Source organism: Taudactylus pleione, unplaced genomic scaffold (genome assembly GCF_031769625.1).
Source record: "Taudactylus pleione unplaced genomic scaffold, aTauple2 ptg000519l, whole genome shotgun sequence".
In the NCBI taxonomy this organism is placed as follows: domain Eukaryota; kingdom Metazoa; phylum Chordata; class Amphibia; order Anura; family Myobatrachidae; genus Taudactylus; species Taudactylus pleione.
This window is the reverse complement of record NW_028284921.1, coordinates 4,868,960-4,891,900: the sequence shown is the minus strand read 5'-3', so window position 1 is coordinate 4,891,900 and position 22,941 is coordinate 4,868,960. Positions and strand designations below refer to the sequence as shown.

Here is a 22,941-nt window from a genome sequence, read left to right as displayed (position 1 = left end):
GCTGAACTTTAACATGATACATTGATTGATGCTTGTTTTTCTCCTAGGTGTCACAACTGTACTAACCATGACAACACTTAGCATCAGTGCTAGGAACTCCCTGCCAAAAGTAGCTTATGCTACAGCTATGGATTGGTTCATTGCTGTTTGCTACGCATTTGTATTCTCTGCTTTGATTGAATTTGCCACAGTTAACTATTTTACAAAAAGAGGATGGGCCTGGGATGGAAAAAGTGTAGTCAATGACAAGGTAAGAGCACATTCCTATATTTACAATGGAAATGAGCAACTACACTCATTGGACCTGATTCAAAGTTGAACGCTATGCCAATTTTCACGCAGTTGAGCGATTATCGGTGGACTGCGCATGCGTCGCAGCTGCATTGAGAACACACGGCAAATGAGTTGCGATCATGCTCGCTGTGAGGATTAACTCTCAATTGATTGACAGGAAGAGACCGTTTTGTGGGTGGTTACAGGGAGTGATGGCCAAAATGAGAGCATGACGGGGCCGTTTCCTGGGTGTATACTAGCCTGCGCCTGCGCAGAGAACAAAGCTCCAGCATCTTAATTACTATGTCCATCCTGAGTGACCATAGACCCACTCGATATTTTGAGGATCTATGTCCAATGCTGCGTTTGTGTACGCAGTAGTGGGCAGCTGCGAGAGCACCGGTGGGCGTCTCAATACAAATTCCACCGGCTGATGCATTAGCATATTCCAGCAATTGCTTAACTACAAAATTCGCAATTGCGCATGCATTAGCATACTACTCTGAATCAGGCCCATTGTTCACAATTGTGCCTCTTTAGAAGGAACAGGCCCTCTCAATGACCAATATCGCCATGTTCTTCTTGCCTAAATTTTCAGATTTTAGGTGTGAAATGTAGAGCTGTGTGGTTCTTCTTCATTGGTCATCAATAGTGGTCATCCACTGTAGCTCTTAAATCTGGAATAGTGTACATCCCGGGGCTGATTGTGAGTCGGCCGCTATTGTGTTCAGCCGGGGTAGCCTACTGACTAGGTTTGGCTATCGTGAATATGCGCCCATCCTTGCGAATTTGCATCCCTCAGAGTCCCACCATACACTGTTTTTCTATCCACAGCCGCACCATCACCCTTAGTATTGGCACTTGAATCCACCTCATGTTGGGTGCAAAACATCCGTCTGAAACATGCGTCCCAGCAGCATCCAGATGTCTCAAACAAGCACTGACGTCAGGCTACATGCCCAAGACACTTCCTGTACACTCTCACGAGGCACAGATGGTATATTTGTACAATCATCACCCAATTGTCACCTAGAAATGCCTATTTCCCTGTTTGGAATTTTTTATTCATGTGCAGTCAGCAGAAAATTGGGATATGTGTCTGTTTCTGCAGATGCGCCCCGACTCAGAATCAGTGCCCTGTGTATTTAATATATATAAGTTTTAGTATTGTATCCTAAATAATGCCAATAATAAATGATTACTATTAATAATAACAATAATAAGAATGCGATGTTGTCAGGATCCCGATGTTTAGAATGCCAATATTCACAATACTGAAAGGGGAATTCCGATGGTCACAATCCCAACAGATTCCGACGGTGAGGATTAGGGTTAAGGCGCATATCCACTACACGATATAAATGAACGATGACGACATCGTTATCGTTCAATCGTTGATTAATTGTGCAGTGAGTATGCCGGCAACGAACAGTGATGTGCGCTCCCGTTGGTCATTGTCGGCATCTGTCATCGCCTGAACCTGCTATCCAACCTGACGATATCGTCAGGTTGTGCAGGTTCGGGGATGTGGGAGAGTGGCTGCACTGAAGATATTTCGTTCAGTGTGGGCACAATATCCTCTGCACAGTATAATGAACGATTGCACGATAATGATGGCATTATCGTTCAGTCGTTCATTAGTCATGTAGTGGACATGCACCTTTAGATTTAAGGTTAGGGTTAGGCACCAGGGGGAGGGTTAGGGCTAGGCTGCAGTAGGGGCTGGTTAATTAAGCTGTGGGAGGAGAGGATTCAAATTATTCTGCTGGAGGGGACAGTTAGGGTTAGAGTTATGATTGGGGTTAGAATACTTACCAAGATACGTTGGGATTCTGATTATCAGGATGCCGCTGTCAGAATTCTGACCGTCGGCATTGTGACCATCAGGATCACGTACCTAACCCATAAGAATAATGATCTAAATGTTGCAATGTAATGGTTCTCTTAGTGCCAGACTATTGCTGTGAAAAGATGTGGGACTGAAAACTTCAGTAGGATGAATGCAAAATAATATCTATTCCATAATATTGTTTGACACAAACAAAAGTTCAAAAATAATTTATATTGAAAATAAATATGCCAAAGCAATTAAAATACTTGAAAATAATAAAAAATAAAAGTAAAGACAGAATCAAGATTCACAAAAATGACATAAACACTAAGGAGTGTATTTACTAAAGTGTGGGTTTTTAGAAGTGGAGATGTTGCCCATTTGATTGGCTGCTATGGGCAACTTCTCCACTTCTAAAAGCCAGCACTTTAGTAAATATACACTTAAGAATTCTAGGAACAGAAAATCCAAAATGTAGGGATCTAATGTACGAGAATGGGATAACAGAAATGTTAGGAGATATGGTATGCCTACAGTAAGTGCTTCAGCATTCTATTTTTGATAGATCATGCTTCCAGAATAATGACCTTAGGACCTTAACCACTAAGGTTAGAGTTAACCACTTAGGACAAAGATTCTAATTTATTGTGGTTCTAATAATGCTAATTTTACCTACAGTATAGCTTTTGCTTTTATTTTTATCACATTTCCTATCAGCGTTGGGCTTATAAATAACCCCTCCCCACACTGCAATCATTTAATAGTGTATGTTAGTGAATGTACATGGAGCAAAATAACTAGGCCCCGGGCCCAGTATTTTGTTACCGTGTCTGATGGTGGCAGATTCTGGTATCATCCTCCTGCTAATGATTCTGGCAATCTGCCCCTTCTATCTGCCAGGACATGCAGTTGTGCTAATTTTATAAAATGACCACTGATGTCATCAAGGGCAGCAGTTTGGAATTCCTCTTTCTGTAAATAACCCTTCTGGGGCTGATTCTGAGTCGGACACAAGTAGCAATGCAGATGTATCTTGGGTCAAAAAAATTATTGATAACTATGCATGCGCCAAATCAGACTTCGCACTGATGGAGTTCGGTAGTGTGTACAGATTGATCCGTTCTTTGACAAACTATACTCTCTGTGAAATGAGCATCTCGGGGAGGGAATGCAGGGATCTATTCGGTCTTGTAGCAGTGTCATGGGAGTGTCGTGAGCAAGTAGGCCGACTTTCATGCTCGATCGTAGAGTGCAGACGGAGGTGGGATGCCTTTTTCAGATGGATCTTTTGGGGGCAAATCCAAATACAACAGCTATGGGCAAAAAGACAGTGGACGGGTTAGGCTTTCCCATGCAGTCGTGCTGATTTTCTGCATACACTGGCGTATCCTCACATTAGCATACGCTAGTAAGAGCCTGGCATGGCCATCCTGAAAAGTGACCACAGATGAGTCTGACTCAGAATCACCCCATCTGTGCACAAACCTGTGCCAGAGTTTTAGGCTCATTACCTGTGCTCCTGCTTTCCTTCTTCCAGTTTGTCTATATCCAGGATCTTGTTTCCAGCTTAGCTCCAGTGTTTTCACCAGCTTTGCATTCTAATGTCTCTTGATTTGGCTCTGTTTCTGTCTCCCAATTTATTTCCAACCCGTCCTTTGATAGTCTGCTTCTGTACCAGTTCTAGTTTGATGACCGTTCTTTGTACCTACACCAGCCTGCTACATCTGGGGCATGACAGAGGGCTTTGACCTGGAGGCTTTAAAGCAGCAGAATCTAAATCTCTTTGTAGTCACTGGTGAAGGCCAGGGGGTCATTTTGCTCCACTCCTCTGCTACTGCCAGAACAGTTCCAGGAGGCATAAGCAAATTCTCTAAACTGGTAAACAAAATATTACAGTATACTCTGGTCATGGAATCATCTGGTAATACATCCCTGCAGATTTCTTCTCCAGCCTCTGGTCAACTGAGCAGAGCAACAAAAAATCAACCAGGTCCAGAATTTGCAAGTTCTGCAGAGTTTCTCGCAGAGTCTGAACATGTTTAAGTCACTTCTGGCAATCAAATCGCTCCTACTGCTTCGTTACCAAGTCTTTTAGCTTCTGACGCCACTTATCAGATCCGGATACCTTCCAAAATCTGATGGCCTGCAGGGTTTTCCTTAATCAGTGTTGAATTCAGTTTGAGCTGATGCTAGGAATCTATCCCTCCAGGAAGGCGAAGCTGGCTTATATATTATATTTCCATGCTTCCAGGTCAAGGCTCAACCTGAGTACTACTGCTTAGAGAGTGACGTGATCCTGGTTTTGGTTTCAGTCGATTATGATCGATTTCAATTTGATCTAAATTTAATGTTGTGTTTCTGGGACTAAATCACACATTTACTAACAGACAGGTTTTGATTTTTTTTTTTTTTAAGTGTTAGTACACATGTGTATCAAGCCTCAATTCGACACACAGCGCGACTTGCCTGTCGAGAGTGAGCCGCCAGGTCTAGCGGGACTCTGCTAGCATTGGGCAGACTAGGACACACCAGCAGACTGTGCTGATTAATTGGATATGCAACACTTGTATATCTGTCTGCACTTGAGTCTGTATATGAAACACAATGGAACTTAGAATGAAAAAAGCTGCTGCCTCTACATTGTTGCACTTTGTATACAGATTCAGAGATTCAGTCGCACAAGATATACAAATGTTGCATATCCCATTAAGCAGCACAGTCTCCTGGTGCGTCCTAGTTGTATCACATTGCGACTTAGACGTATTTTCGTCAAAAAAACATGCCTGGTTCTTGCAGAGTCTTGCAGGACATGGTGCGCCGAGAGGAGCTTTTTAGCGCGACTGCAGTAAAGATGTGCAAGGACACATATGTAAATTTGTAACTTAACCCCAGAAACACATTATTGATTTAGATCGATTTAAAATTGATCAAAATCGATTCAATCAACTTTTAACAAATATACCCCCTTGTGTATTTTTTGCATATAAAATCAGCTAAATTTTTTTACATTCCTCAAATAGAATGCAGCAAGCTGTCACATTATTATCTATTATAAGACCTGCATTCTGCCTTTCATTTATATATTTCATTATCTTTCCTTGTGTCTGCCTTGAATATTGTACTGTGCTGATTGTATTATATGTATTTACAGTACTGCAGTTTGTATTATTGCTCTGTAAAACAATCACTTACAAAAATCTATGTCACAAAATGTATTCTTAAATTGCTTTGGCAAAATGACAGCTAACAGGTTTTCTGGTTTTCTCTATTTCAGAAAAAAGAGAAAGCATCTGTCATTAAGAAAAACAATGCGTATGCAGTCGCTGTAGCAAATTACGCTCCAAACATCACTAAGGATTCTGCCCTGCCGACAATATCAAAAAGTGCAACTGCAGATCCTAACAAAGCAAAACCACAGGAAGCAAAGAAAACATTCAATAGTGTTAGTAAAATTGACAGAATGTCAAGAATAGTATTTCCACTTTTATTCGGTACATTTAACTTGGTATACTGGGCCACTTACCTGAATAGGGAACTTGCCATAGAAGGGCTTGTCCTTTCAAAATAGAATAAGCACCCCGTATGCTAACAATATATTGTCATTCTGAGACTCAGATTGTTTTAGTATGTATGACTAATAACTGCTAACTTATGAAAATGACATTTACAGTAAGCACCTCTTACCTAAGGAGAGGGGACTTTGTTAACTAGAACCAGCTATGAATAGACACAGTAGCACTCATGGCTTCTGAAACAGTTCCTTCTTGGCCGTAAAGTATATTTACTTTGGAATAAGGTTGTACTGCAGTTCATGAGAAATGGCTACCTGTTAATAGAGAACACATTTATGGGTACATATTTGTTTTGGGGACCCTATTTTGTTAATTAGAACTTCAAACTTTTATATTGTAAATCAACATGCTTGTGTGTTAAATGCCCTTTCTAATTTCAGAGGTGTATAATTTATTTCACAGAAACAATGGTGATGTCTGTACAAAGTCAGAAATGTTGAGGTTCCATCAATTTTTCCTTATGGGATATAGCGAAGAGTAACTTAGTTTCAGTAGGATTGCTTTTTGGATATCAGACAAAATGACCAGGGAAATTATATGTCAAAGACATTTAAACATTTACTAACATGTGCTTGTTCCATAGAGTCACACTTCAATTATACCCAAAAATCACTTTATTTATTTGCTACTTTTTTAATTCTTTTGACTAAATTGACATTCAAGCAGCTTTTGTTTAAATTTATAAAATGAATATTAATAGTATCACATATAGTAAAATGGTCCATTATTTCTATTTTATACTACTATGTAGACACTGCCCTGTGCTTTATTAATTTTTTCCAATATTCAATATGATAACACAAGGAGTTGTTCAACTGGGCATTTTAACCCTCATGCAGATGTATTTTCTATGAAAGCACAATAGCCCTAAAATTCTGCAATCAAATGGGTCGTTGGTGGTGTATGGAACATTCTGATGATTCAGCTCTGTGTAAGGTGGTGCTTTTCATACAATCACTGTATTTCCTGCATCTTGGTCCATGCAGCCTCTATGTGTCCATGGGAAACTGATGAGAACTAATTAGGTAATTCATGGGTTAAAACACCCTTCTCAATAAGAGATGATTAAATATTGCTGACCTTTAAACCAGTTATTGACACTGCTTTTGAAATGTCGTATAAAGTCCCTGGAACCAGAAAACTTATGTCCCATGATATTTAGGTTTATTATATTTTATTATTGTACAATCATTATTATGCTTTTAATTTTCACGTTTCTTGTATTAGCTCAAATCAGTGTAATTCTACAGCATTTTTTCCCAAAGCCACAATAGGAGCATCTGTGGGTACAGTAAAACTTTATTGTCAAACGAATTTAATTTGACTATTATGTGACAAGTGTTTACTATTTTGAAAAAGTTTACACCCTACAAATTTATTAATCTTGAATGTCTCCTGGGATAGCATTTAATTAAAATGCTACTATTTTTCTTTTGTATGAAAACATGTAGGGATAGTTTCCTTTATAGCCATTTTACAGTATTTAAATACAGTATTACTGCAGGTTTATTATTCAAGATTGGGAAGACTGTACATATTTCTAAAGAATAAATAAAGTAGAATATGAAGACATACATTATGTTGCTTTTAATTTATATTATTTTACTCTACATCAAAGTGTTCATTGCTAGACAACTTAATAGCTATGGTCACAAATTTGTTTGATCAGCAAGCTCTTAGTAATGACAAAATAAATGGATTAAACAAAGGAACACTGCATCAGAGTGGATGCATATCAACAATTTCACTGAAGACATCATACATTTATCAAACTTGTGTACTGTAAAATAAATCTAACTTTCAGTGTTTTTAGTTAAATACTTCATTAAGGGGAAAACGTTTAATTTTTATGAAGATAAAAAGCTGACAGCATTGATTTTTTTTAATTCAGTGATAATTGTTTTAATTTATATATGTATTTATTTTTCATTGATTTTTTTTTTTTTACTTTTTGACTTTTTTTTCCCATCCCCTTTACTGATTCAAAAGTATAATGGTCTTGTTTTTTTTGTGTAAATTTCCATCATGCACCATATCATACTGTATTTTTAGTTTTCAGTAAAAAAGGGACATGAGGTGAAGCTGAGCACTTTATCCATATTATAGACAGAAATTTATATATTTTCATATACTTAAGTGAAAAATAGAACACCAACAGTGTACACCAGAAGTGTAATGTACCATAATCTGGATCTTCCATGGAGGTGTGTGCAATATAACATACACATTTACTGGCAAGCAATAATACTGAGAAAGCAAGTCATATGTAGTCATGTAACATAACCAATGTGCCATATTTACAACATGCATACAACAGTCAACATACAAGAGTAATTTTAACTAGCTGTACAAGTATAGATTCATTACATGATGGTTAATATTTAATGTAGTACTCTTCTCTTTTAATTTATAGCTATGGAAATGAGAGCTGTAGATTTTAAATTTAACATTTAATAAATGTATATTGTTGCACTGTAATACAATTATAAATATATGTACAAAGCATAATGTATATAAAGAAACATTTATTTGTATATATTGAAACTATTGAATGTTCCTCCAATTCAAATTCTTCTCATTGCATTATGAAATTGCTGCTTGCATTGTAATTGCCCAGCAAAGTTATTTATTGCAGAATCAAGAGTATTGCTAATATATTTTTATTTTTCACCCATCCAGTTGTGTCCCTCAGAAAAAGCTTCATATGCATGTGTGCATGAGGGAATGTACTATGTTTGCTTACTTTTAATTTAATGGTGGCACATTATGATCTGAGTAGCACACAAGTTCTAATGAGGCCGCATCTTGCAAACTTACACATGATTCAGAGTCGTATGCATTTCAGTCATTTCCAGGTGGCAGCTAAACACGTGTTTCTGGTTGGCAGTTGGGCGGCAACAATGAGCAAAGAGAACATCGCACGTATGCATTGTGTATGCCAAATTCAAGATATAATTAGTGGAACTGTAGTATTTCCCTTTATTAGTTTTAAACTGTTCTGCCATTTTGTCTGCCATTATCATTTGTCAGACAAAAACTAGCAAAAAGTAATTTTTCATATTTCCCTAGCCCTGCTAATAGCTAAAATAAATATATATATACATTTGGCCTTGCTGTAGCGTATATGCCAAATTGTCCATTAAATAGACAATAAAATAGTAAAACTACATAAATTACTTCTCATAAATAGGTACACAAACTTTTACACTGTAGTTTTGGCTATGGGGGTGTAATGTCATTCTCGCATTAAAAAAAAAAACCCAACAAAATAGATGTTTCAGGCTGATACGAAATACCGTAATGTTCATAAATGTAAGGTCAGATAAACATGCGGTAACTAATGATTAGCACATCTCTAAATTCAAAAAATAATTCCTGGTGGCAAAAGTGAATATGCTTTGTAGAGATCAGACTAATCCCAGTAATAATAGTTACTTATTCATCGCAGTTCTTCCTCCCTCCTTCTCTAGTGCAGTATATGACAGCAATCAGCCTTCAGAAAAGGTGGCGTGTGCCATCTTGGGAGACATTGGCAAGTGACTTAAAGCTAGACAATTACATGGTACGTGCCCTTTATGTCGGAATGACCTCTGTTCAAATTCCCTGCTGTTCTCCACCTGTCAGGTACAGCGGTCAGGGATAATGCAGGTGACTGACAGTAGCCTTTTATTAAACATATACTCTAACATCCTAATGTTCTGTATCATTACAGTATTGTTTTAAAAATTAACAAGATATAATTAATGGAACTGTAGTATTTCCCTTTATTAGTTTTAAATTGGTCTGTGTGGAATTATACTGACATACAGTACTTGAAAACATTTTTGTATCAATATACTAAAACAAAGCATGCCTTACAGATGTAGCATCATACTTAACGTAAGCTGGAGTCATAGGAAATAAAAGTAACATAGAATGGATTATTGTAAATGTATTTGCAGTAGTATAGAATGGTCATATTTAATATACTACAGTCTTCCTTCTCCTGGAGGCTTTATTTTGACCGTTAGCTGTTGTACAATACATACATTTCTAGACATTGATTTTAGCATCCTTTAGTAAATCTGGATTCTAAAAGCTTAAAACATACCTAAAACAGTTTTGTTCAAAAAAGGTGCTTACAGCACCAAGATAAGAATTATACTAATCAACAGTAGGCTTAAAGTGACACAAACCTCAAAATCTTTATATGTATTGTGTGCAGAAACGTAAGTGTGCAAATGTTCTGTCTTTTAGTAAATTTTTATTTATGGGAGAGATCTAAATTGTTTACACACACCAAGCAGCCATGAGTATCCCTTATACTCCCTCTCTCTTTTCTACTTCCCATTACTCCGACGTGCCAGTGCATGGGCTGGAAAGCTGCAGTGTTCAGTTGTAAGTGCAATACATGTGAGGGGTCAATCATAACCCTACAGCAAAAACTAGCAAAAATACAGTGTGTTATATTTAGTTAACTTCTAAAGCACTACTTAATTCAGTAAGAGGCAAATACAACCATGAAGATGGCTATAAAACATTAATTATATATATATATATATATATATATATATATATATATATATATATATTATTATTATTATCCTTTATTTATATGGCACCACAAGTGTTCCGCAGCGCCTTACATGGGACATAAAACTAATAAGTGAACAAAAAAAAAACAAGTAACTTACAGTACAGTGAAGGACATTATAATCATTGCTGCAATAGTGATTAAAACACAATAAGCTGCAGGGAGTTGGCAGAGACGTGTTAGGTGCCCTTATGAGGCGTAAGGAGTAGAAGAAAGTGTAAGGAGAAGCACATGAGGGAAGAGGGCCCTGCTCGTGAGAGCTTACATTCTAAAGCGGAGAGGCAGACAGACAGGCGTGACACAGACATACATAGAACATAACATCATAAAGTCATTCATAAGAGCATTATCATGAACTGCTAGTATGAAGGGCATTAAATGGCAGTTTTGCTAGTGAAATACAAAATTTGACAAGTACTTATTAATCCAAAATGTACTAGTCCACAAATTAAACCAGAATGATAAAAGTTCCCCTAAGATTCATTACAGAAGCAATTCAGCCAGAAGCATTATCCCACTTAGCACCAACTGGCAACGCAATTTCTCTTTTCCGTCTCCTTAAATAACTAGTGGTGACAAATAAAATATAGTCAGTTTCTGTATAATCAACTCTTTTATTTAGCCAATGTATCCCACTGATACATACGGAAAGTACATAAACAGAGTTCCAGACCTTTAATCAGCTACTTCTCACAGCTCCTGTACTTTGATGGTCAGCCATTGTCCTTACCTTTGCAATGGGCGCATTTCACCTTTAATCAAGTCTTTTTCAAAGACATTCATAACTTTGTTAACCCCAAAGCAGAATGCAGTTCCCTGAGTCTTAGGGTGGTATTCAATTGTATCGCCTCCCTATGCGCCCTAATCAAGTATTGCTCCTGTCGGGCGCGATCAGCTGCTGGTGCAATATTTCAGCTCACAGCCCCAGGGGGGCGCGTGCTGAAACGGGCATAAGGGACCTGTTTGGGCACCCAAACGGCACTATTCGTCCTGCACTTTGGTCGGGGGTAGTTGTTTTACTCGTCTAAACCCGACCATTATGAGCGCAATCAGCTCAAAAATGGGCATCAATTGAATAGTGCACCGCGATCTCCTGTCACTTTAGACGGGAGATCGGACGTGCTTAAACTTCATCAAAAAAAGTAGGAGAGGAAGAGACTCTAAACCAATGGTTCCCAAACTGTGCACTGTGGTACCCTGGTGTGCCTCGGGACACTTGCAGGGTGCCTCAGGTTGGTGGCCCAGCCCCAAATCATATTATTTATGGTCAATGTCATTTAAATATGTGGCCAAACAGAAGTACAAACCTGTCCACCACCACATAACTGAACCTAAAGATGAGAGTTAAGCACAATTAACTTCACTTTACTACTTATTCCTTAATTTCATTTTTTTCTGAATTTCTCAATAACAAACTTAAACTTAGGGGTGCTGTGAAAACAATGTGATACTCTAGAGTACCGTGATTCAAAAAAGTCTGGGAACCACAGCTCTAGACAAAGAAACTGAATGGTCCATTAGAAAGGTTGAATGCAATCTTCAGTGTCCAGATTGCTAAAGCAATGGCTAGTTACAAAGTGGAGACATCCAGACGAGCAGCAGGGAGAGCACTACTACAAGGACTTTGCCGTATAAAATAACATATATGGAAGTCATATTGATGTGAGGTACAATAACTGTAAATATTGTATTGGACAAAGCTACATGGAAGTCACTCATTCATTATACGTGCTTAAAAAACTTTAGCCACTTCCCAATGTCTGTTTGTATATTTTATTCAGAAAGTAGCTACTACTGTAGACTTACAGAAGCTGTATTAGTGAATATGCACAATGTCTTAATAATATGTAATGTATATACATCACATAAAATATGCTGTCATTTAAATTTAGCAGATTAAAATGAATATTGAAGTTACTCCCCCCACACTATGATAGTAGATGTAGCCATTGCCATTAGATTGATTGACTGATGATTTTTGTCAATAAGTTGAAGAATGGTGACAGTTGCACACATATCTATCAAATACATATATCCATATCAAAATGTATACTGTATACTTGTTTTAATATTATGCAAAAATAGATTAGGGTTAGATTGGGGATTTTATATGGTATGAACATTGTACATTAGATTACATTTGAAAAGTTGTAATTTAACACTAAATGAATTAGGTTAAAATGAGCAGTATGTTAAGAGCAAAATTGGAAAAGTGTAAATGAAGAAGTGAAGTGAGGTTTGCAGTTTGGGCTTTGAAGAGAGAGAGGGTTCAATCTTTCCACCGTGTAAGTTTTCAGGTGTATCCATGAAATGCAGATATCTGATAGGCCTTATTTGGTATTCAACAATAAGAAAGGGTTTAGCATCAGGTTTTCATGTCTTTGTCAAGGCAAGAATTTGTTTGTCTTTGTATAACGTCAACTGTTTTTAATGTTTTTCATGGTGGAATATAAAATAGAATCAGTGAAAGCAACAATGTCTAAAGTCTTGTTTTATATCTGTATATCCAATTGATAATTGAGGATATTTCAAATTGTGTGAATACAACATGGGTGGGACTTTCAAAATATGGCTGAATAGAAATTTATGTTACCCGGTAGTTTATTACATTGTGTAGTCCAAATATTCATGGGAAGACATACAAGGTCATGGACAAACCACAGGACAGCATCAACAAGCCTGCTCCATGGCACGGACATTCCCACTTACTCATCAGTCTCTGCGTCTTGTATGGATGTCATTTATGTGCGCTGAGATTAGTACATTTTAAAGGGGGTTCAACAAATAATGTGATTACAGAGCTTTCTTTCTGTCTTTGATCACAATGATTTATGCCAGGGAAAACATATCTTCTTTCTATAAGTTGTTCACTATTACAAAGAGCTTTGATAGAACTTGTAAGGAATGACCAATAGAGGTGTTCTACTGTACTCAGTAGAGTCAATTTCTCCACTACATTACAGCAGGGAAGCTAAATTTGGTAAATATATTTATTTCCATGATGCTACAGTACATATTAAAGTAGGAGTGGGCAATAAGTTGCCCCACAGGTGTGGTAGAACTATACATCCCAGCATGCCCTGCAACAGTTTTGCTATTTGGCATTGCTAAAATGTTGCAAGGCATGCTGGGATGTGTAGTTCAACAACAGCTGGAGGGCCACCTCTGTATTAATGCACTCTTTACTTCTTACTCAAAGAAATTGAAATACTGTATGTAGTTCTGGTTAGTGGTCACTTAGATGAGATACAACACAGAGATCTACGGTACTTTTGATGCAGTCCTACACTGATCCAAAAGATTCATCTGAAGGCTCCAAATCGTCAGCATTGTACTTTTCTCACCTACCTATGTGAAGTTTTTGGGGATTGGTCACTGACAACAGTGCTGCGCATCTGAAAATATCCTGCATTATTAGTGCAGTGCTAGACTGTGCCTTCGTGGGAATGTGATAAATCTGGGTAATACGACTCTCAATGTAATACATCTTTGCATTTCATGTTATCCTAGTGAACTCTACCCAACATTAAATTGTATCTGCATTTTATTTTACATGCAATATTTATCCAAAATAATTTACTGTTGTAATTTGCAACCATAAACTCCTTTTAAATATTATTTGAAAACTATTTTTGCCACATGTGTATTATGTTTAATTTATTTAATTATTACAAAAGGCACAGCTCAATCTGTGAACTGCTTTGCACTACCTAATAAGTATGAAACATTTACTGCTACTTAGTGCCATATTTGTACATATGTGGAGATATATGAGAAGAATGTATGCTAAAACCTATAAATGTACATGCTTTTTAGGCATTTATAGAGTTATGGTTAATGGTATTATACATATTGTCCCTTGAATGCAGAATGGCATTATACATATTTATATATTTAATTTTAATTTCATGCAATGAAGTATGGAAATAGTATGGAGACAATTCTAGTACTTAATTGCACTGTAATATCTCATGTTTTTTGGATTATACTTTGCAATTGTATGTACTAAACCTCAGTTCTCTAGTCATGTTACTGAATACTTTGTTGGAAATATTTTATTTTTCTTATATACCTTCCCTAAATGTGTAAAGATAACAATGTACAATGTATAATGAAATGAGAAAAGAGTTTCTGTGACAATTGACCTTAGTTACAAAAGCTTGTATTTCTATATTATGTTCTTGTGCAAGATGCATGTTCTTTTTCTGTATTATTAATGAGTAATCTTTGAAAATACAATTGATGCCAAAATAAAATGAATTTGCTTTGAGAAAATTAAGCAATGCATAAAGCAATTATTAATTACTAGTGTGTGAATGTTCTTTTTAATCAAAGAGATCCCGGTGCATAACCAAAATGTGCAAAAATTCCTGACCAAATTGACTATTTTTACATTTGTAGCTACACCAATAGAAGTGATGGAGACATCCTTTAATTTGTGACCTTGGTTAAAGATATGTTAACACTTAAGTGAAAACTGTTTTAATGTATCACCTTTGCTTGCTATTTCATATTAATTGCTTAATATTATCTTTTTTTGTATTTCCTATTAAAGGTTAATTTAACTATAATGGAGTGTATTTTTTTCCTGTGTACATTAAGCATACACAAAAGGAGCATCTTATATATAAAATTCATTGGTCTGTTTGTTTTTGTTTGTTTATATGTTTGTTTGTCTGTCTGTTCGGTTATGCATTTGGACACCTCTGCACCAACTGCGATACAACCAATGCAAGGTGGTCCTGTTGGATCCTGACCAGGTTTTATGGGGTTAAGGTCCGGTTAGCAGTGGCGTCACAATGGGGGTGTGGGGGGTTGTGGGCCGCACTAGGTTGTCACCCTCGGAGGATGTGACAAAAAAAAATGCCGGCTCCTCAGTGACAGGAGACGGTTGTTGTAGTGTGACATTATCCTGCAGCACTCAGCTCCTGTCACAGAGGAGCAGCCAACAATGAAGGCACAGGTCTCCGGGGGCAGCTTAGGATCCCGGGGATGGTAGGCACAACCCCCGGAGTGATGCAATTGGGATTTCCTGCTAGGCCACGCACCCTTACGTTAGACCACACCCCATTTTCAGGGCTATGGAGTGTACACCGAGTTTCACCAGACACGGTGATGCCTCTGCTTGTTGGAGCTCCCGTTGGTGTACGCTGGGCAGAACTTTGACCCAGAGAACCTGTCCTAAGCCTTCCACTGGAAGATTTGGACAAAAACTTCACAGAGTGGTAACATTGGTTCCCAGAAGACATACTAGGGGGTTGAGATCCAGGTCAGACTTCCTGTTGGTGTAGGCTGGGTAGAACTTTGACCTGGGTATGCTGGGCAGAACTTTGATCCGGGGAGCATGTTCGTGGCTTTCCACTGGATGGATTTGGATGAAAACTTCACAGAGGGGTGGCAATTGGTCTGGGGTGCCTAATGGAGTGCTTAGGGTCCTGGTTGGACCTCATGGCGGAGTGCGCTGGGCAGGACTTTGACCCAGGGAGCCTGTTCTGGGACTTCCATTGGAAGGATTTGGATGACATCACATAATTTAGACAAAAACTTCACAGTGGTAACATTGGGTCCCAGAAGACACACAAGGGGTCGAAGTCAGACATCCCATTCATGTATGCTGGGCAGAACTTTGACCTAGGGAGCCTGTTATGGGCCTTCCACTGGATGGATTTGGACGACATCACATAATAAAACTTAATAATTTGAAGATTTAAACCCGGGCAATGCCAGGTACTTCAGCAAGTTTTACATCTATTACATATATACGTAAGCATATACAACTCCATTTGTACAAATGTATTGATGTTTTTCTGCCTTGTCATAATATTACAGTGCTGCGTACACTCTGTGCTGCCTTATAAATATAAAATAATATTAAGCATTTCCAGTGTTGCTATATGTGTATTAACTGTTATTTGCATAGCACACACATGTTATCAGTTATTCACATACAGTAAGTGTTTCAGCTTCCTCCCACATTTCTAAAACATACTAGTAGGTTAATTGGTTAAGCCCCAGTGGAGCTTGCACACTAACCAATTAACCTACAGTACTAGTATGTTTTTGGAGTGTAGGAGGTAGCTGGAGGACACAGAGGAAACCCATGCAAACAGGGTGAGAACATACAAACGGCACACAGATAGTGCCTTGGTAAGAAATTTAACTTATGCTACAGTGATGTTAACTAGTAGTCTAACCGTGCTACCCACTATATAAAAGATCCCGCCCCTATCTTCTCTTTTGCATGGACATGACTGGCCTATTTCCCAAAAATCTGCAGGTTACTGATTGCTGGCCTTTCCAATCAGAATTTTCAACAGAACCCAGCTGGGCTCGGGCTTGAGATGACATAACACCTCTCTCAGAAGTTATCACTAACCTCCAGCATTAATGACTCATGTAATTCTCAAGAGAACCCAGCTAGGCTCAGGCTAGAGATGACATAACACCTCTCCCAAGTGTTACCAATAACCTCCAGCACTGATGATTAATGCAGGTAATCACCTATCAGCCAACTACTATAAAAGCCTGCTCAGTGCATTTCCCCAGTGCCTGAGTATCAATTGTGTTTTCATAGATGCTCCTGTTTCAGAACTATACATTCCAGTATAGTTTGCTTCCAGTGTTTCAACTCCAGTATTCGGTCTCCTTGACAGCAGCACATCCATGCCCACATTTCCATCTGCGCTGTTAGCAGGCAGATTCTTCATACCAGCCAAGTACTCTGTTGCTTTCAAGGTGGAAACCAACTACACTGGGTTGCGACCTGGGTCGCAACCCTGAGTAAAGTCTATATCCTGTTGCAGGTATCCCTAGTGAAGTCAGTGGGGTCTTAGACTACGTGCTAGTGTATTTGGTTGCGCCAATTTCAACTGTTTGCATTTGTGATCTATGTGCATGAGAGTACTTTGATACACTCATCTGGTTTTGAGCTCCAAGGTTATTGCATCTACTTCATGTATCTCATTGCATGCTATTTACTAATCACACATTACCAACAAGTTTGTGCTTCTAATTGAGTGCTATGTGTTCTTCCCACAGTCCCAACAAATCTGTGCCTCTAATTGCATGCAGTGCTCTGTTCCTACAGTGCCAACACATCCGTGCCTCTCATTGCACGCTACGTGCAGTTCCCACAGTATCAATTCATTTCTGTAACTCATCACATGCTACACACTGTTCCCACAGTGCCAACACCTCCATATACCTTAATGCATGCTATGCACTGCACACAGTGCCAACGTATCCGTGTTCTATACTGCACTCTACCAAACTACCACAACTATCTCACAACTATACTCTTTTCAGTGTGTCCCCCTGTAGAAGCAAAATCCCAAGGCTTCACATCTTTTAACTACACCTTAGATCAGGGCTGGGCAAATTGCATCCCACAAGGATATTAGGTCAGACCAATTAATGAGGCAGCAACTTTCCTGGTAATTGCCCGGCCTCGCAGTGATTAAAATAGACTACAGTTTCAGACAGTTGAACCCACAACACTGTCGAGGGGCGGAGCCAAATCAGAACAGCAAGCACTAAAGAGAATAGATGGAATGATGGGAGATTCAGTAATTCAAATTGTAATGTAAGATATGAGCTGGGAGGAAGTGAAGAGTGAGATAAGATCTAAACTGGAGAGGAAACAGTTTGCATAAGTAAAGTTGGAGTTGGACAAGAGAGATCAGGTAGTCTGTGTGGGGAAGAGTCATAAACTAAACTTTCATGAGGCTGTTCAGTATCCTAGATCTAGCATTTATACAGTACCTTGCAAAGGTATTCACACCCCTTTGCATTTTTCATGTTTTGTTGCCTCACAGCCTGGAATTAAAATGGATTGTTTGAAGGTGTGCATCATTTCATTCTCTGAACATGCCTACAACTGTGAAGTTGAGTTTTTTTTATTGTAAATCAAACAACATTTATGACAATATAACAGAAAACTTCAGCATGCATAACTATTCACCCCCCTAAAGTCAGTACTTTTTCGAGCCACCTTTTGCGGCAGTAACAGCTGCAAGTCGCTTTGGATAAGTCTCTATGTGCTTGTCCCTGGGATTTTTGCCCATTCCTCAAGGCAAAACTGCTGCAGCTCCTTCATATTGGATGGTTTCCGCTTGTGAACAGCAATCTTCAAGTCTGACCACAGATTCTCATTTGGATTTAGATTTGGGCTTTGACTAGGCCATTCCAACACATTTAAATGTTTCCACTTAAACCACTGGAGTGCTGCTTTAGCAGTATGCTTCGGGTCATTGTCCTGCTGGAAGGTGAACCTCCGTCCTAATCTCAAATCACAGCAGACTGAAACAGGTTTTGCTCAAGAATATCCCTGTATTTAGCACCATCCATCTCTAATGTACTTTTACCTAAGCTCTGTTTCTAAGTCTTATATCATCTAGCTCCAACCACTGTATATTTTATTATTTAACTTCTGCTCCCGCCAAATCTCCACTTTTATTATACTCAATAATAAACTTTTGTTTTACATACACACTTTTCCCACACTGTACTCTTACTTACATTTCTGGAAATCTGCGCTCTCTCACATTCTTTCTTCATTCCTACTTTCAACTTTTTCTTCCCTTATTCACATCGTCCTTACCATGACCATGTTTTCTTCAACTCCCACCTTCACTCAGTGTCTACCTAATCTTTTGTCCTGCCCCTTGCTTCAACCTTTATGCTTACCCCTTGTCTCCTCCACTTCCTCTTCCCCTTATCTTCTCTGTTTACCTTTCTCCCCATCTTCTCCCATTACTCCACTTTCATTCTCTTATACTCCACTGGGGTCCTACTACCTCACTGCTAATCCCTCCTCCCACCCCCCTCTCCATGTCACTTCACCCCACATCCATCCACATATCGTTAATCTCCCTTCCTGCCCACCTTCTGCTGGTTCCCCTTCTAGCACTGGAGACCACACCATCGCTACACTCTTCATCTCGGTCCCCCAAACTAATCTCACCTCCACGCTATAGCAACCCTGATAATATCATCCAAATCTCTACAACAAACTCTGTCCCTCTATCCTGTGCCCTCTGGAATGCCAGGTCAGTCTGTAATAAACTGGTCCCAACCCATGACCTTTTCATCTCCAAATCCCTGAATCTCTTAGCCATTACTGAAACCTGGATTTTACCCTCTGACACCACTTCTCCTGCAGCTCTCTCCTCTGGGGGCCTCACCTTTTCCCATCGTGGTGGTGTTGGGGTCATCCTATCCACTGGTTACTCATACCAACCCATACCCTCTGAACCATCCCTTACATTCTCTACATTTGAAGTCCATGCCTTACGCCTCTTCCACCCAGTACACCTCAGAGTAGCTGTCATTTACCGTCCCCCTGGCCCTCCCTCCAAGTTCCTTGACAACTTTGCTTCCTGGCTCCCTCACTTTCTCTCCTCAGACCTTCCCTCCATTATCCTAGGTGACTTCAATATTCCAATTGATATCCCCACAGAATCCTCTGCCTCCAAACTCCTCACCCTCACATCTTCACTTCGTCTCTCCCAATGGACCTCCTCACCCTCCCATGTGAGTGGCCATTTGCTTGATCTGGTCTTCACTCACCAATGTGATATTTCTGATCACTCCAATTCCCCTTTCCCACTTTCTGACCATCACCTTCTCTCTTTTAACCTGTCCCTCTCTCCTTCCCCTTCTCTACCTCCAAAAGCCACCATCACTAAGCATAACATTGACACTATCGACACAGTTTTATTTTCTTCCCTGCTTGACTCTCTTCTCTCCCCTATCCTCTCTCTCCTGTCCTGACCAAGCCACTTCCCTATACAATGCCTCCCTTACTTTTGCTATGGACTCTGTTGCTCCGGCGATCACTACTCACACTCGCAGATCTACTCCTCAACCCTGGCATTCCAAATGCACCAGATACCTGCAAAGTGTTCACGAACCGCCGAGCGACAGTGGAGAAGATCATGCTCTATGGCAGATTTTCTCCATTTCAAATTTATGCTCTCATCCTATAGTGCTGCTCTCTCCCTCTCTAAACAGTCATATTTCAAGAGCCTCATCTCCTCTCAGTCCTCTAATCCCCAGCGTCTCTTCACCACTTTCAACTCCCTCCTTCGCCCACCCCCTCCTTGTCTCCCCTCCTTGCTCTCTGTCCTTGAATTTTCTACCTACTTTACATCTAAAATTGATTTCATACATCAGGACATCATATCCAACCAGTCCCCCAGCTCTCCACCTCCTCCTTTCCCAGATCATCCCTCCCAATCAACTTTACCAACTCTAGCATCCTTCTCCCCTGTATCTGGAGAGGAAGTCATGCCCCTTATCTGGTCCTCCCCCCCTTCCACCTCCCCCCTTGATCCTATCCCCTCCCACCTCCTCCGCTTCCTCTCTCTTTCTGCCTGCTCCCATCTTGCCCACCTCATTAACCTCTCCCTCTCATCAGGCACTGTTCCTTCTGCATTCAAGCATGCCCTTGTCTCCCTCATTCTTAAAAAACCTACCCTTGATCCTAACCTTCTTTCTAACTACCGACCCATCTCTCTCCTCCCTTTTGCCTCGAAACTCCTTGAGCGGATTGTCTACAAACGCCTTACCACTTTTCTTTCCTCCCACTCCATCCTTGATCCTTTTCAGTCCAGCTTCCGTTCTCTCCACTCCACTGAAACTGCCCTCACAAAAGTCAGCAACGACCGCCTTGCTGCCAAATCCAAGGGCCACTACTCTCTTCTCATTCTCCTTGATCTCTCTGCTGCTTTTGACACTGTGGACCACCCTCTCCTGCTGCATATCCTTCACTCCCTTGGTCTATGTGACACTGCCCTCTCCTGGCTGTCATCCTACCTCTCTGACCGATCTTTCTCAGTTTCCTCTCATGACTCCTCTTCCCCCCCACAGCCTCTTACAGTAGGTGTTCCTCAAGGTTCTGTTCTTGGACTTCTTCTATTCTCCCTCTATACTTCCTCACTAGGTGAGCTCATCAGCTCTTTTGACCTCCATTATCATCTCTATGCTGATGATACTCAAATCTACATTTCCTCCCCTGATCTCTCCCCCTTCTCTTCTGACTCGTATCTCCAACTGTCTCTCTGCCATCTCTTCCTGGATGTCCCAGCGATTTCTTAAACTTAATATGTCTAAGACAGAGCTGATCGTCTTCCCACCCTCCCACATAACCTCACTTCCCACTATTTCTTTATCAATTGATGGTATAACTATCTCATCTAGCCCCAAAGTGCACTGTCTTGGAGTCATCCTGGACTCATCCCTCTCCTTCAAACCACATATCCAGAACCTTTCACAGTCCTGTTGTTTCCATCTCAAAAATATTTCTAAGATCAGACCCTATCTCACCCAGGATGCTACAAAAACCCTAATACACTCACTGGTCATCTCCAGATTGGACTACTGTAACCTCCTCCTATCTGGCCTCCCCAAATCCCATCTCTCTCCTCTCCAGTCTGTCCTCAATGCTGCTGCACGGCTTATTTTCCTCTCCAAACGCTCTACATCTGCCTCCCCTCTCCTACAAGCCCTCCACTGGCTCCCCTTCCCTTTTAGAACCCAATTTAAGGTTCTCACGATCACTTACAAAGCCCTCACCCAAACTTCCCCCATATACATATCTGATCTCATCTCCCTTCACTCTCCTCTCCGCTCTCTTCGTTCAACTAATGCACGCCGCCTTTCATGCCAGCTGATTACTTCCTCCCACTCCCGCCTCCAAGATTTTGCCCGCACTGCTCCCCACCTCTGGAACTCTCTCCCACTCCCCATCAGACTCTCCACCTCTTTGCAATCCTTCAAACGGGCTCTCAAGACCCATTATTTCATCAAAGCCTTCCAGCTGTCATTCTAACTCCCTGATACATACACCTTCCTCCCCATCTGTGTCACCCCTGTTTGTCTTCCCCTCCCCTTTTAGAATGTAAGCTATTATGAGCAGGGCCCTCTAACCTCTTGTACTTCTCCCTACTTTAGTTTCATCTACTTCTTACTCACCACTAGGACACCTAACACTTGGCTGCTTATGCTCTGTTGCTTATCTGGGTGTTATGATCACTAATGTAGCAATATGTATTATCCATGTCCTGGTCCTGTATTGTATTGTTCTGTAAGTCGCTTGTCTACAACTTGTTTATGTGCTTTGTAAGGCACTGCGGAACATTTGTGGCACCATATAAATAAATGATAATAAAATGATAATCTCTGCCCGTCGACTCGAATCAGGTTCCCAGTCCCTGCTGCTGAAAAACATCTCCACAGCATGATGCTACCACCACGTTTCACAGTGGGGATGGTGTTCTTGGGGTGATGGGATGTGTTGGGTTTGCGCCAGACAAAGCGTTTTCCTTGATGGTCGAAAAGTAAAATTTTAGTCTCATCTGACCAGAGCACCTTCCTCCATACATTTGGTGAGGCGCCCACATGCCTTTTGGCAAACTCAAATCATGTCTTCTTATTTTTATCACTAAGTAATGGCTTTTTTCTGGCCACTCTTCCATAAAGCTCAGCTCTATGGAGTGTACAGCTTATTGTGGTCACATGCACAAATACACCAGTCTCTGCTGTGGAACTATACAGCTCCTTCAGATTTACCTTTGGTCTCTGTGCTGCCTTTCTGATTAATGCCCTCCTTGCCCAGCCTGTGAGTTTTGGTGGGCGGCCCTCTCTTGGCAGGTTTGTTGTGGCACCATGTTCTTTCCATTTGATGATGATGG

At 40.1% G+C, this 22,941-nt stretch overlaps 1 protein-coding gene across 1 annotated transcript in view; it reads left to right on the top strand.

The window, feature by feature from the left end:
• GABRA2 (gamma-aminobutyric acid type A receptor subunit alpha2) overlaps nucleotides 1-7,238 on the top strand; it is a 165,290-nt gene extending 158,052 nt beyond the window's left edge. The window contains exons 9-10 of the mRNA XM_088450552.1: nucleotides 48-250; nucleotides 5,379-7,238. Of these exons, the coding sequence (XP_088306678.1) occupies nucleotides 48-250; nucleotides 5,379-5,672 (497 nt within the window). The 3' untranslated portion in view covers nucleotides 5,673-7,238. The remainder of the gene's footprint in view (nucleotides 1-47; nucleotides 251-5,378) is intronic.
• Nucleotides 7,239-22,941: the final 15,703 nt, after the last annotated feature.